The sequence below is a fragment of the Rhipicephalus sanguineus genome, chromosome 4 (assembly GCF_013339695.2).
Source record: "Rhipicephalus sanguineus isolate Rsan-2018 chromosome 4, BIME_Rsan_1.4, whole genome shotgun sequence".
Lineage (NCBI taxonomy): Eukaryota > Metazoa > Arthropoda > Arachnida > Ixodida > Ixodidae > Rhipicephalus > Rhipicephalus sanguineus.
The window spans coordinates 175249512-175266043 of NC_051179.1; the positions used below are offsets into that span (position 1 = coordinate 175249512).

Below are 16532 nucleotides of genomic sequence, written 5' to 3' on the forward strand. Positions count from 1 at the left end.
ATAACACTGTGAGTGACTGCTACCGAAAGACTACAGATCGTCATGCAGAAACACGAGCTGTTCCACATGACCTGGCTTCAGGCTCTCTCGCCGTGATGTTACGGTGTTTACGGCTCATCTGACGGCGGCAATATTGTGCTTCATCGTCATTATTGCTCCGTACCCAGAAATCTTAGGCCGCCCGTTTACAGCATCGTTTTAACTGCTCGCCGGAACGATGGGCGTTTCTGAACGAGTGATGCGGTGCGGCAGTGGCGACTGCTGAGCGTCAACAAGTTTTCACAAGTGAAGCCAATCACCGAGGGTTTCGCCGGCCAAAGTCGGGACGTTTGACGACGCTTGAGGCATGCGCGACCGAATCACGCAAGCACTCCGTGCCTTCGATGCGGAAGCGAAGTCGTGAAGGGCTTGGCAATTTTCTCATGTTTTTTTTTTTTTTTCACGTCCGGAAATGACATAATATCCTTTAAAATAAACATGCGCTCGCTTTTGAACCAGGATATCGGTGAAAGCTTTAACGAAAGGCCTACTGTAACGACGTTAAATTTATTCATCCCACCGGAAGTTGCCCCATTGGCCTTTGTCGAGTTTTAGTTATTCGTCCTATCGAAATATTCGAAACTTCGAGTACTAGCTATTCGAAAGTCGAATTGAATTGTTCGATTCGAATTTGAAGCTCGAACATTCGCACACCCCTAATAAATTGTAGTCACCATCGCAATTGTTTCTCACCTGATGACCAAGTCCTAGAAGTTCATATTCCCGATTTGCAGTCCGTACCGTGTTCTAATAAACGACACAAGCAGTTCGTCGATTTCCAATATCTAATCGGATTTCCGCTTCCTAATGTTTATGAGTGTAGAGCATCCTGGATGCAGAGCACTTTCGATCGTCCTGTTCCCTCTCAACTACACAGTCGCGTCTGCATAATGAGGCCCCATGCAACAGTTTTGCCCCTGAGTCCCAGTCACGTATACAATAGTCTATCCTTTACTGTAATGCAAGCGCCAAATTCAACCTTGCTAACTGAAAACACGCCACGGTCCCGATAATTTGGCTTCACATACTCGAACGCCAGCGGCTGCGACAGTCACACGATATTAATTATTTGGTTGAAATCGAGGGAACAAGAAAGTAGCCAAAAAAGGAGCCAAGTAGCCAGCACGCTTTTTTTCTACCGCCAGAGGCACAAAAGGTAGACAACTTTTAGCGCAAAGTAGCCAAACCTGGCAACCCTGGCTGTCGCAACTATATTTGTAGCCGATCAGTCTGGCTTTTCCTATAAATTCCCGAATAACATGGACGTAACGCTCCCAACAACAATCAACTAATTCAAGTTTAGAAAGAATGAGTGTCTTGCGCACCTTGACATAGACAGGATCGTTATTTTGAGAGCGATCTAGCCTTTTTTGTTTTTCGTGATGTAAAGTGCTCGTCCGTCTAAGGTTGTCCTTTTATAATTTGGGAATTTTGATCGTCTGGACTGACTGTGCCCCGAATGGCTAGCGTAAGAGCTGGAAAAGTAACTTGCGAAAAAAAAAAAAACATGTAGTTTTGCCCTATTTGTGAGACGTACTTGAAGTATGAGTTTTGTCATCGGTGATACGATAGATGTGCTCACAAAATGCAATTTTTAATCGCGGAACTGCAACACCCGGCTTGTACTTCAAGCTTCGCTAATATGTGCGTTATTTATGACGCAATACGATTTGATTGCGCTGTGCAACTTGGGATGATTCCTGCTGCGGGCGCTGCTACATTTATCTGAACTAAGACCGTGACTTTTCTGCGCGACTGCGATCAGTTAAAATGCGCTTTGGTTGTCCTAACTACGGATTGATTGCCATTCGCATTTTTGCTGGCTCCAGCCGGATGTTTCTATGGCGGCGTGCACGTTTTTTTTCATTCTTTTAAACGGATGCAAGTTAGCACTTTCGTGGGCTTTGTTTTTAGTATTTGCCCTTCGTTTGACGTCTGTCTGATGGCGCTATCCACCGAGGTCAATTTTAGTGGCGTCATGCAGCGTACAACTCTGAAGCATTTCAATAAAATTTCGGTTGGGCCTAGTTCGTACACAACTGCCAATGTGAAAGTAGGACGGACCACAAAGAAGAGATAAGACTGGCGCTTTTGTCCGAAAGTTAGACTTTATGCCCCGGGTCTCGTTCGTCGTGTCTTGCCTGTGTATCCTTTCGTGTCATTGGCCATCTGTACCTTCTCCGAACTGCAGTTTGGTTGGGCTCTCCGCGCGCGTGTTGTCGGCCGCGTCGCGCTGGTCGGCGAGTTTCGCATCTCCCTGCGCCCAGATTAAATCTCTACGGCTCGTGCAGGCAGTTTTTAATCTCTATCTGCGCTATGAGCGAAGAAGCATGGACACGTTGCCGCGTGACGGCTACAGGTCCTCCGCGCTGTCCGCGTCGCCGGTATCGACGACCGCGACCGGCGGGAAAACGCTCTTTATACGGAAACGGAAACCCTGGATGGGGGAAGGAGGCGCCGTCTCGAGCCCCGGCCAGGGCACGGAAATAGCGCACCCCCGCTGGCCGCCAGGGTTCCCTTACACCGAGCGAGGTGAGAGGAGGCGCCTTCCCTTCGCCTTCCTCTCTGGGACCGGGGCCAAGAAAGGGGCCCCAACGCCAGAACCCCGGACCCATCTCGCTTTTTCTCTGTGTAAGCGCTTTCACCGCTTGCGCGGCGTCTATACAACGACAGCATATTGCTTTTTATCCCACCCCTTTAGACGAACGGCCTCAAGTCTCGCCGACGAACGGCCTTGCGCTGCCAAGCCGTGTCGTTCGCTTTCGATCTTTTGCCCCGTCGGTGACTTTCCTGCGTGCTTCGCTTTCGGGTTGCAATCACCCGTGCCTCCCGCTTTAAACTTTGTTTCGCTCCCGAACAGCGCCCTCCCCCCGGGCCTCTCTTCGCACCTACCCACCGAGGTCTAACGGTGCTGGCGTTTCCTAGGCGAACTCAAGACCCGGCTTCGGTCTCGAGACGACGTCACCTGTCTCGCGCTCCCCTCACACGCGATTGAGGTCCCCGCTCGGTGACGCTTGTGCGCCGGGCCACTGCTCTTGCGCTCGCTTGCGTGCACGTTCGCGGTTGCACACCTCGTTCCCTCCTCTCCCCGTCTCGGCCGCGTGCGGTTCGAGTGCCGGGCCGGCCCGCGTCGGAAACCCACACCCGCCTGCGCCCCGATCCCAGTGCGCGCGTGCTCGGCGTCGTGTTGTGACGGCCGGCCGCATCATTCCTTTCGCCAGATTTTGTCGAGCCCTGCGCAGACTGGAACGGCTACAACCGGAGGGACTTTCGCGGCTCTTTCACGTCCTGCAGAGTTCATCCGCCAGCTGGGATATTCGACAGCGGTATCGTAAAACGGTGACGCTTCAGCCGGCTTAAACCGCTTCGCCATTAACTTCCGACAGCTGACGCGGGATGTTTGTCGTAGTGCTTCTGCTTTCTTCCTCTCGGTATTAGGCGTTCCTCGCAGAATGAGCGCGAAGCATAACACGCGTTGAGCTCAAGCGTCATGATTGGGAGAGCCTCGCTTTTATCCTCAAATCATTCGCGCCGTTGCAGTGCTCGCGCTCTTTCTTGGAATAACGCTCCGTTTAGAGCCTGCCTTGTCGCCACGCGCCGGAAGCAACGCGGCTTGCCTGTCTGTCTTCCGAGAAAGAACCCTCCGCTTACCCGTTTTTGAGAACTGACGACGACGACAACGACCTTCCCTTGACGAACGACCGAGCGCTATTCTGGACATGCGTGACAAAGGGATTAGCGTCCGCGAGCGAGGACACTTCCTGAGTTGGCACCGCGACTGCTGAATCTGGGCTTGTTTGCACAGACGGTGAGAGGACGTCAAGATGCCCTTCACTGTTCCGTACTCGCTGAAGCCCGTCGCGACTCCCACGGGCAGAACGCTGTCCAAAGGCGGCAGCGTGAGCAGCGACGACGGCCTGCAGTCTCCGCGCTCGCCTTGGAGCAGCAGGACCTCGAGCATCGACGACAACAAGCCTCAGCGAAGCGACCAGCCCCTTCCGTCCGCGGACAACTGTGGCGGCGGCGAAGGAGGTTGTCGCCGAGCTAGCGGCGGCGCTTGGACCGGAGCCAGTGCCGCTGGCGAATCTGGCGGCGACAGCACGCCCTTGCAGCATAATGCCGCAAAAGGCAAAGTGTGCTGCGAGGAGGGTGGCACGGCCCCCTCCTCCCAGAATAGCGGCGTCGCCCCGGCGGAAGGGGAGAACCAGCGCCGGGCAGACGACTCCGGGGGCTCCGACCCCAAGGACGTGGAGAAGGAACGCCACTACAACTCGTTCATGGAGACCCGTCTCAAGCTGGGCCAGACCAAGACCGTGGCCGAGCCGCTGCTCAGGCTCAAGGCACGCCAGCAAGAACCGCCGCCACCGGAGATCACGAGGCGCGGATCGACACCCGTCTTCTCGCAGGCCATGCTCCGCAGGCCCTCCGAGAGACGGCTGTCCGGCGTCAAAGCCAAGGTCGCGTCCGGCTGTGGTGGTGGCGGCGGCTCGTCCGAAATAGACAGCGTGACGTCTGCCGGTGACGTCAACGCGGGGGAAACGGCGGCGACGCCTGGTGCCACCAGGAAGACCTCGTCGCCCACCAAGAGTCCGCGGAGTTCGCCCTCCAAGACGACAGCGGCTAGCATGAGCACCGCGAGCACCACGGTGGTTACGACAATCGGCGACCTGGGCCGCCGGGATTCTTCAGCGGCGCGCAAGTCCTCGGCGCCGGTGACGACCCTCAGGATAACGAGGAAGCCGTCCTTGTCCGCCGCCTCTTCTTCCTCCGCTGTGAAGAAGACTGACACTTCCGACGTGCCGGCTCAGCCTTCGGACTCTGTCGCGAAGCAGGCGCCGTCATCCACTGCAGAAGATGCAAAGAAGCCGCTCGTTGCTGAAAACAAGGCATCTGAGTTGCGCAAGGCGACGTCGCCTCCCAAGAAAGCGGTGTCCACCGTTCCGGTTCGTCGGAAGTCTCAGCCGCATGCGCATTCGGGCGTCCGTGACCGTAGAAGAGTGCGGAAACACTGATCAGAAGCCAACAGCCAGTGCCTCGGAGCAGCCGCCGCCCCCAAAGGCTTCCGCTACTGGCTCGCCTTCTGGCAACGCTTCCACATCCGATGAGAAATTGGCAAGCGTGGAAAAAACGTGCGATGCAACAAGTGTCCCGGCTTCTGCCAACGAAGCAAAGCTTTCACCACCGGCTGACGCGAATGGCACACAGTCTCATCTTGCCGATGAGAAGAGTAGCTGCCCGAATGGAAATCATACGATGACGAACGTTAGCGAAGCAATAGCTCTTGTCATGAGTGGGAAGGATACGGATGGTACCGTTACAGATACTGCTACGACTACCACCTCAATACAGGGCTCCGATCATCGCATCTCGAAAGAAAGCGCCCTTAAAGAAAGCAGTGCGTCCGAGCAGTCCACTGCGCTTCGTAAAACCGATGCCTGTACTGAGAGTAACACTGCGACGAAAAATCAACGCAACTCGAAGCCGGACTCTGTCCTTGGAGACAACAAGGCTTCCCAGCGGCAGGAGTCCGTCACTGTCGTCGAGGAAGCCAAAAAGAAACACGAGGATAAAATCCAGACGGTGGACATTCGCGATTTGCGTATTCTTTTGCGAACGCCTTCGCCGCTTCCTCCCAAGTCTTCGTCGCCCGACGTCGCGCGGCTCTTCGTCGACGACGACTCCGACCATCACGCGTCTAGACAGCGGCTCACGCAAGAGTTCACTCGCCTCCCTGGCTAGCCGCAACGGTTCCACCGACGGCCCCGAGGACGTGTCCGAGGCTTCTACGAGCGGCGTCAGTTCTCTCGGCGGCGTCGGCTACCGGCGCGACTCGCTTGCGTCTTCGCGTACCCAGCAGCCTCAGCTGGGACTCCGACGCCGCGCTCTCTTCGACGGCCACGTCCACGCCGTCGGACGTCGTGGGCGGCGTCTCCCTGCGTTCTCGTTCCGTGTCGGTCGAGAGCGCGGCGGAGGCCTGAGGAGTGTCCTCGCGCCTGGTCCTCTCTCGTCCACCGCTCCGGCTCTCAGCAGCGGCTTTCCGTCGGCAGTCTCAGTGGCGCGCGTCGCTCTCGGCTGGCTCAGCCGCCGCCGCCGCTGCGCACCACGACATGGGCTACGAGCCCCGGAAAGCCGTGGTGGTCGACCACTGCAAGGACCAGTCCTCGCTCGCAGGTCAGCGACCTCTGGACCGACCTGGGCCAGGAGCAGGCGGCGTCCGCGCAGGCGGCCGAGATGCTCGAGGCCGAGACGGCCGAGCGGCTGCGACTCGACAAGGAGGTGCGCGAACTACAGGTGAGACGTCTTCTTCTTTCCACTTTAATTGTTTTTTTTTTCGCTTTCATGTCGAAGTGTATTTGTTGACCTGTTTCGGATTCTGTTTTCAGCACATTGACACGCTGATGATATTGCGTTCCGGTTAAGTCGGCATGACATGGAACATTATGTACCTTGTAAGACAGAAAACACCTGTGGCAAATGATCTAGATGACCGAATTTATGAAGATGGACATGATTGTTCATGAGCAAAACTTGGCAGACTTGGTTCAGTGGGCACGTCATGTCAGGAAGTCGATTAAAATATTTACACTTGTTATGTTTCACAGGTGCTACAGAAACTTGTCGCATAGCTCTATCGGATATTGCATATAAGCGCGACCAGTGGCTGGGATGAAGTGCGAAGTGCACGCATTATTACGTCTGCTGGTAAGGCACTCAGAAGTCACGTACACAATTTTTCACCGAGGCAAAATGTAGCACTTAATATTACTTCGGTTTGAGTGCGTCCTGATACGCCCCTTCAATGCCTCTGAAACCTGTGGCTCGCAAGGTGCTATAGCTATTTCTACTCGAAGCCGTTTTAGTGTAATATTTGTGTCGAACGCGGCAGAAAAATGAAGGAAACTGGCCAGTATCACGCTGACTCATAATTTTCTTGTCTTTCCGACGTGACTATCTAAGTGGCATCTATTGGTATCCGCATTGGGAGCGTGTTTACCTTTCACTCGCACGCCGGACATACAAGACGCATGGCTATTCAAATTACGAAAGAAACCTGAAGAAAGACGTTTGCACGCGCAGTTTGGCGCAGATACTACTTCGAATGTTGGTAAATTAATCGCGTTAAAGAGTTGGTCTTCTTAACTGTCGCTGTGCGAATACAGCCGGAAGTCTAAGTGCACATGTGAGTAACGAGTGGACAGTGGTCAACACACGTGTCTAGATCAGCTGAGCGTCGCGCTCGGAGCATCACGAGCAACATGTACAGTTCGAAACGGGCCACGGTGATCTAGTGGTTATGGCGCTCGAGTGCTGACCCGAAGGTCCCGGGATCGAATCCCGGCTGCGGCGGCAGCATTTTCGATGGAGGCGAAACTGTTTGAGGCCCGTGTACTTAGGTTTAGGTGCACGTTAAAGAACCCCAGGTGGTCGAAATTTCCGGAGACCTCCACTACGGCGTCTCTCATAATTATATCGTGCTTTTGGGACGTTAAACCCCAGATATTATTATTATTATTATTATTATTATTATTATTATTATTATTATTATTATTATTATTATTATTATTATTATTATTATTATTATTATTATTATTATTATTATTATTTCGAAATGGGCCACATCTGCGCGTGCGCGACGCCATTGACGTGCCTGCCTTGCAGTTTCCGTTGTTTTTCACCGCGGCCGCGACAGCTGCTTTGGCCGTCAGAAGCGCTGTCAACTGTGTAGCGCCGAAAAAAAAAAAAAACAAAAAAAAAGAGGAAAGGAGTGCAATCTCTCAGATCGGCGCCTTTTATACTACGAACTTATTCTCGGTCCGTGGTGTCATATCATACCACGAACGGTTCCCTTCGTTTGTTTGGGTTTTTTTTTTCTTTCTTTTTGCGCTAAACTATTGAGAGCGCTTTCGACGGCCAAAGAGGTTGTTGCATCCGCGGTGATAAACAAGGATCAAATATGCAAGGAGGCGCGTCGTTGGCGCCGCGCATGCTCAGATGTGGCCTGTTTACGACTGCAGATGTCGCTCCTGCAGTTCTGAGCGCGACACTCCGTCGTTCTAGACATTAGTGTCGACCACTGTACTGCCAGTACTTGGCGCCGTTAAGTTGACTACAGCACAGCGTTGTGTGAGAACCGTTCTTGGGCACGGTAGCACGTGCGTGAGTGCTGTTACGCAAGCAAACATGTGCACGCATGCCCGCCGGTGCTCGTGAAGAAGCCGGCGAAGTCTAAAAAATTTCCTATCGGCTAATGGAAGGCACAAATAAGACAAAAAAATACGCCTGTATATGTAAAAGGATTGTGTTATTTGTATTTTTCTCCAGTGATTACTGTAGTATGCAGGCCGCATTGCCCTAACTTCTTAATGGCTCTTCCTAAGCGTTTTACATCGAGTATTGTGCATTTCATATTTGGATCGATTTTGTGCGACTTTTTAGTTGTGTCGGCTGTTCAGGAGGTAAACGTACAATAGGTTTGTGGAGTGCACAAACCTAAGTGTGTTGCGATAGGTCCCAGTGACATCTGCGCAGAACACTTGCGTTGCTCCCGACGGCAGTCTTCGTCCCCGTTGACTAATCAACCCGCGTTGTTACTTTCGGAATGGTGTAGCCGTAAAAATCGAGGCCAGAAGTAGAGCGCGTCTTTCTGTAAACAGCGATCATTTTATCGCCTGATTTGGAAGTGCAAAGAGATAACGTGGTCGATGCCAAATGAGCCGTTAGCATTGTTGTTTAGAGACCCGCTTTTTCACCTTTGCTATAATTAAGGTAACCTCCGCTCACGGTCACAGTAAGCTAGTAAAGCGATCAGTCACGACTTCTACAGAGCGCTTACCAGCTTAGAGAGATGTCGTGTGTAGCATTGCCCTACTCCTAGGCTTTCCGTAATTTCTGCGTCTGTATTTCATTTAATATGCGTATGTTCCTTTCGTATTTGTAGCGATGAGGTGGAAGTGAACGGCAGCACGGTACGAGCGCCAAATAAAAATACGTGTGCGATATTTGAATATAAAACTTTAGTATTCAACTTAGTATTAGGTCTTAGTGCTCATTCTGGTATACTATCTCCGCAGAGCGCGAGAGCGTCTATGTCTTGAATAAGTTCCCGCCGAGGTAGCTTGGCACGTAGGCTGCTAAGCTCGAGGGCACGGTTTCCATTCCCGGCCACGGCGGCCGCACTACGATGGGGGCGAAATGCAAAAGAACATCCGTGTGCACATTAAAGAACCCCAGGTGGCCGAAGTTATTCCGGAGACCCTCTCTACGGCGTGCCTCATAATCATATCGTTGTTTTGGCACGTAAAACCCCAGAAATTATTATTATTATTATTATTATTATTATTATTATTATTATTATTATTATTATTATTATTATTATTATTATTATTATTATTATTATTAAATAATGGCCGGCCAATATGATGCATCGCCTGCATATAAATCTATAAGGCCATCGTGGCTACGTCCATGGCTTCTTGATCACTTCTTGGTGCGGGTTAGATGTTCACTTTAACAACGAAACGTAGATGGTACTTTGGCTCGCGTTCTGCGTAGACAGACTTAGCTTTAATCTCACAATGATCTCACTGTAATCTGACAAATTGACGGGTGTAGAATGTGATTCATAGCACTGATGCCACATAGGAAATAGTGCAACAACGCATTTCATCGGGCAAACATTAACACCTAAAGCTGCTCCCAGAGTGCTCTCGAAAGTGCTCGCTCCTTTTTTGGTAGCGCCACAGACACCTGCGAAAGCAAGTTCATTCGAAACGCTTTAACTGGTGTTACTAGCCAGCGGGAAAGCCTTAATTTCCTAAGCTGTAAGCATCTCCATATATCATCCTTCTTTTCTCAACTGAACATTGCTAAGAACATTGACTTGTTTGGCTCTGCCTTGAATACATCTTCCTATTTTGTACATATATCCCACTAGGGAAAAGAAATTCGAGTCTCATTGCGCGTTCCCTCCTTGCGCATGCGTGTACTCAGAAGATCGTGTTGAAGAAAAAAATATGCTGAAATTTGTAGCGTTGAAGTATAGCTCCACGAATGCGGCCTGTCCCATAAACATTCAGCGTATGGCTTTTTATGCTAGTAAACGCGGTGAAGAAGGCCGTTTTGTCTTATCAAACGAATGCACGAGCTTGCCTATGAGAGCCCACATACCGTTCACACAAGCGACGTTTCATCTGCTACGGGAAAGCGGCGTCTCAGAAAGTCCGCTTTTCCACATTATGAGTGTGTATGCCGTGGAGAGAGCTTTACAGTACGCTGCGCAGAATTTCGCGGTGTTCTCTCCTAGGTAAAAACAGCACGAACGAAACTAAACACAAGGAAGACACGGGACAGAGTGCCGACTTCAACTAACGGTTTATTCTTGGGTGAGCTTGCCTATTTATGGTAAACCATCAAAATCAGACAAGATACCGCCCAAAAATTACAGAACAAGAAAAACTATGAAGCCACAAACACGCGCGCCACTGCATCATTCTCTCCAGAACATAAAATTCATCCCCAACGTGATGGCAAAAATTCAAGTTCTTTTTTTTGTTGTTGATAGGGTCGAAGGAGCGCTTACACACAAGTATCCTGCCTTGTGAATTTCGCGAGCGCTTACACACAAGGCAGGGTCCTTGTGCGTAAGCGCTCCTTCGACCCTATTAACAAAAAAAGAACTTGAATTTTCGCCATCACGTGCCGGATGAATTTTATGTTCTGGAGAGAATGATGCAGTGGCGCGCGTGTTTGTGGCTTCATAGTTTTTCTTGTTCTGTAATTTTTGGGCGATGTCTTGCCTGATTTTGATGGTTGTCCATAAATAGGCAAGCTCACCTCACCCAAGAATAAACCGTTAGTTGAAGTCGGCACTCTGTCCCGTGTCTTCCTTGTGTTTAGTTTCGTTCGTGCTGTTTTTATCTATGAACTATGTATCACCAACTAGCCTGCCAACAAATGTTATTGTGTTCTCTCCGTTGTAAATGTCTGCGTAGATGAATGGCGTGGAATGACATTATTACGCGCCCTATTAATCAGAATTAGCTCTGATGCAAATTCGTAATTTATGCATTAGCGAATGCTAATTAGAAAAGAGAAAGCAATGATGCTGCCGTTCGAAAAAGTTCCGTGCATGTGAGACAAATCGATTATCTCTTGCAAATTTTTTATTCACACTTTTCTGGTGTTTCGTTCTTTGTAGTCATACGCTACCTCGCGCAGACGCTGCTTGACTAGGAATGAAAAAAAAACCTAAAAAAAAACAAAAAAAACGAGGCTTTGGTCAGAGGAGCGAAACGTAATGTAATGATTTCCCAGACAAATGACCGATCGCCGTGTCTGTGCAGCGATTTGCGCTTTTTTTTTTTTGCTTTCTTGGGGATGTTTATTTTGTCCGGTACTGAGCGCGCAAGTTTATGTTCGTGACGTGTAAATGTATCGGCGCATTTATCATTTCGTTACTTCGTCCGTTTTGCTTCAATGTGTTTTCGAAAAAAAATAATCGCAGTTGCACATTGAATCTCCCAAATAGGCAAAGAGTTATTTCGTTGTCTAACCTTAATTACGAGAGCTCTGTCATGCATGACGAACGGCATGAACAAAAGAGAATCGCCGACCGTAAGTGAAAGGTTCACAGACTTTGGGCTTCCACGCGGAAGCATTGATCATACAAAAGCCTGGTGAAGAAGGCTTCCGTATAAAGGCCAAAGCGTCTTAAAGTTCTTAAACCTTTCATTTTTCTGCGGTGTTATTTTTTGTGTATATGTGTGTTTATTTGCTACATCATGCATCCTTCATACCGGCTGATTTAATGTTGGACAATAAAATTCAGATCTAGTCATACGAGCGGAGAGATAGAATAATGATTGCTGAATGTTCGTAGTAGGCAGGTATCGCTTTATTGCTTTACAGAAAGGCCGGAAGGCAGATAAAACAATGACACTGCGACAAACTGCACGAATAAACCGTACTATGTTGTCTGAATTAAGAATCGTATGGGGGAGTATTGACTGGACTGAGCAGTTTGTGAGTAAATCACTGTAAAGTATACGGCTAAGTTGTGGCGTAACCTGCTTTATTTCTCCCGCTGGCTTGAATCGTCGTACGTAGAGGCGCTCACCTTAGCGCGCTAAGTCGACATCCATCGCCGCACATCTCTGCTACCGCGGAGATGTGCGGCAAGGCCTCCGTGAATCACCCTCTGCAATGCTCTCGTTCTGCGCAAAAATGCGGCCAGGCTTTCTTTTCTGGTTCCTGGGCTGCTCTCTCGCACCTTAATTAATTTAGCGAGAGTGGGTTGTTTTAGCGTGCCTCCAAGCTCTGCCCTGCTCGGTCATGCGCTCGGAGTCAAGGTTAGACCCAGTTTTGAATTCGCGCAGGTAGATGCAGGCTAATCGTAGATCTGCTTCTATTCTTAGGTGAACTCTCAAAACTCTGTGTCAACTAGAAAGTGGCCACTGTCTCGCAGTCTTGGCAAAGCATTATGCCGACGTCAGGGGGAATCGTGACCTACCCCCCGCTGTGGCTGGCTCTCTCTGGCTCGTATTTAGTAAGGGAGAGCAATTAAAATAAAATTGGCATGAACGTTTTACCACACCAAGTGCGTCAGGCGCGAAGTCAACCTTTTGCAATTTTGTCTGAATTTTGTGCCGGGTGAATGCGTTCGCGCAAATGCATTTTTAATATATTCTGCGAGAAACGTTATTTCTTCTACATTATCACTTTCCATGCTTCACACGCGAAAGCAAAGCATGTGACAGCAAGAAACCTGAAAATAAATGCAATGTATCAGGCCGTTTTGATTTCACTGTCAGGTTCCTGAGACGATCTCCAATGTGCATCAGGTACGTGTACAATGCGAAAGCCTGTTGGTCTTGCTGTTACTCAGGTCTGGGCATGGGCGACGTATATTTTGCCTATCGGGGTAGACATTTGGCTTCATGGCGTGCATCTCCAATTTCCCAGAAATGAATCGTTATTGTAAGTTGGTTCAGTGTGTTCGTGTCCTGTTCTTCCTTATACGTGCCAGACCAATCGCCTTCGTGATCATTCCTGCCTCTCTACGAGAAAGAGGGAGAGAGAGAGAGAGCGGATTCGTTGTGATGCTTCTTCCCAATCACCGTTTATGCGTGCGTGTGATCAAGAAGGTGTCGTTGATGAGAAGCTTTGTGTGGCACGACTCCTTGAATGTATATAGACCATGTGAGGCACCATACGTCCCGTGGTGCCTTCGTTCAACTTTCCGGATTAGCATTTGGCACGCCGTGCGCGTAACGTAAATTGAGGACGACGCAGCGAGCCATGGAAAGGAAAATGATAAGTCAACCTTAAGGGACAAGAGAGCAGAGTGGGTCAGGGAACAAACGGGTATCAAGGACTTCTTAGTCGAAATCAAGAAGAAGAAATGGACATGGGCAGGGCATGTAGCGCTTAGGCAGGAATTAAGAGTAACAGACTGGATTCCAAGACGAGGCAAGCGCGCGAGGGGGAGGCAGAAAGTTAGGTGGGCAGATGAGATTAAGAAGTTTGTGGGTACAACGTGGCAGCAGAAAGCACAGGACCGCTTCGATTGGCGGAACATGGAAGAGGCATTTGCCCTGCAGTGGGCGCAGTCAGGCTGATGATGATGACGATGCAGTGTGCGTTGCGAGGCGGTGGTAATGTTAATCAGGGTGCCTGATTGATACAATCCTTTCATCCATCATCCTATGGGCTCACATCGCGGAAGGGGAACTTAGACGACGATAAAGCGCAGTGACATGCGCACGTCTCTAGCTGCCTGTATCGTCGTCCACGTTCACCTTTCTCACTGTAAGCCTAAGGCTATGATGCCAAGTCCAAAGGCACGACAGCCTGTTCGGGACGGCCCTTTCTTCCTCGTCCTTGCCTTGTAGTTCACTCTTTCGTCTCCTGTGCCATTGTATCAACAACTAGCTTCGTTAACGCCCGCTGGCGCCAGATCTGGTCACCTCGGCGCTTCTTAACGGGGAACCGTGACCAGCGGGGTATGCAGCCGGGCCAAGGATGATCTCACCACGGGCGTCTGTGTAGTCCTCTTAGCCCCTCGTGTCCCGCCCTGGGGGGCAAAGCGCTTTCGGGGAGCGCTTGTCGCACCGCTGTAATGCCGCCGCTCGGGCGCCGAGACGCCGGGAGCGCGGCCAGCTGGCCCACGGGCCGAATTCCCCGTCGCTCCGACCGTTCCGTCTTCGGACCCCTTTCGCCCGTACTCCGAGCGAGTTGAAAGGGCGGCTCGTGTGTGTCTGTCGTCGCGCCGTCATGATCTGGACGCGATAGCGCGGGATTGTCCTAGAACCGCAGCGAGTGGAAACGGAGCCCTCCGGAACCCGATATACCTGGGCCGTACAGACAGCATGGCCCTTGGCTACACGCGGTCGCGATAGAGTGTACTAGAATATTCTAGTACACTCTAGTCGCGATATCAGTACGCCTGATAGAAATTGTCCGCGAATATAGGTGTTACGCCACCTAAAAGAAAGACGTGCCTGTCAGCATACATAGGGTAGAGCTTACCGAGTGTCTTCGAGGCCTGGTCGCACCAGTCGCTAGCGCGTAGTCTTCTCGTGTTTACGGAGTGGATTAGTCCTTCCGGACGCGTCATTTGCTCGTGCACATCTGTACAGCAGTCCCCACCAGGGTTGCCAGGTCGAAAAGACGAAAATAAGATGGGTGATCTATCTGTCATAGGAATCGGCATAACGCGAAAGTGAATCCTGTCGTCACAGAAGTAGCTTCGTTTATAGTGCATTTGTATATGAGAGCTGGTACAATGTCTACTGTTGTTTGGCAGATATAGCGCCGCTTGATGTGGACGCACTCACATAGACGCCTAGTGGCACATCTCCGTGCCGACGGCTAATGCGCATGATCATAATTTAACCCTTGCGGTAGCTGAAGTTCTTAACATATACGTGGACACCGCATATGGTGAATCTCGCGCAAACATGGCATTAACAAGCACATAATAAGCACTGATACTCGATATGCACTCGTTCAAAGCGTCGTGAAACGCGAAGAGGAACGCTACGCGCGTCGTATCTTCCCTCTAGCCTGGCCGTTAATTCTCACAGGCCGAACGGGGAACGCGGTGCGACAGCCAGGCGAGCGTCGGAGAGCTATTCTTCGATATGGATAGATGCTGTGAGCGAGGCTTGGGCTAAAGCCAGCACCTCGCGGTATGTTAAAGCGTTGACGAAATTACACTTCTATCGGAAACACTCTGAATGGGCCGGTCGTAGCAACGGCGCGTTCTTTTTTTTTTTTTTTCGGACCTGGTGGCACACATATCACCGCCCCGTTATAAAGCGGACGCTCGTAGCATCCATCCATCCATCCATCCATCCATCCAAGAGCGCCGTGAGAGGAAAGTATGGAAGATAAAAGGCGCGTTCATGTAACCTCCGTCGTGTGTGTGGCGGTATCTCAGTCGGATAAACACCCGTCAGCTATCGTCGCGGACCGAAAGGTCATGGGTTCGACATCCTGTCAACGGAACTTTTCCCTCTATTTTTCTTCTTTGCCATCTGTGGTTTTTATTTTGCTGACGTATTTCCGTGACGGAAATACGTCATGAAAGTCCTGGGGGACCCCGGCATAAAACACTGTCGTGTTAAAATAGCCAGAAAATTGGAAAAACTAGCCAAAAAGTAGCCAACATGAGCCAAGGGCAGTAAAGTAACCGAAGGTAGCCACGCATGTGTGAAAATCACTTCCACTTTTTTATTTAAATGGCTAAATTCAATAGCCTTTCGGCGAAAATGTAAACATGTGCTGCACGATACACTTAAAATACTAATTCCTGAGATTTCACAGCATAAATTATTGACTTTAGCAATCATTTCATGCATTTTGCGCTGTTGAATAATGACTCTTCACGCATCTTGCATGAATTTTCTTGAATTTACTAGAAGTTGCAACAATAAAAATCAGTCTATATACTGCATGATGAGTGCGTTCAAAATCACAGTTGCATGCATTGAAAAATAAATTGTAGCCACTTTCGCAATAATAACTTCCGTGATGACGAATCCAGAGTCGCAGTCTGTACTTAAACCTTAGAAATGATGCAAGCAGTTCGTCAGATATCCTAGAAGGATTCATTGGTGGACGAGTTGGTACGACTTTCTAAAGAGAACACTAAAAACAAGGACACAAGAGGGAAAGGCGGCAACACAAGCGCTCATTAACAACAGTTCTTAGTGAGCGCTTTTGTTGCCGCTTTGCCTTGTGTCCTGGTTTTTCAGTGCTCAACTTGAAATGTCGCATATCCTATTTCTAATGTCTATGAGTGCACAGCGCCCTGGATGCGGAGCGCTTTCGATATCATACATCAGATTCCTGTTCACTTCCTATTATCTAAAAGTGTGTGTGTGTGTGTGTGTGTGTGTGTGTGTGTGTGTGTGTGTGTGTGTGTGTGTGTGTGTGTGTGTGTGTGTGTGTGCGTGTATGTGCGTGCGTGCGTGCGTGCGTGCGTGTGTGTG

General features: G+C 50.1%; 1 protein-coding gene across 2 annotated transcripts in view; it reads left to right on the plus strand.

Moving 5' to 3' along the window:
• Positions 1 to 16532, plus strand: part of LOC119390908 (unconventional myosin-XVIIIa) — a 257327-nt gene that overhangs the window by 196994 nt on the left and 43801 nt on the right. For both annotated transcript variants that reach the window (XM_037658613.2, XM_037658614.2), the window contains exon 21: positions 6211 to 6330. In XM_037658613.2, coding sequence (XP_037514541.1) covers positions 6211 to 6330 — 120 coding nt within the window. The remainder of the gene's footprint in view (positions 1 to 6210; positions 6331 to 16532) is intronic.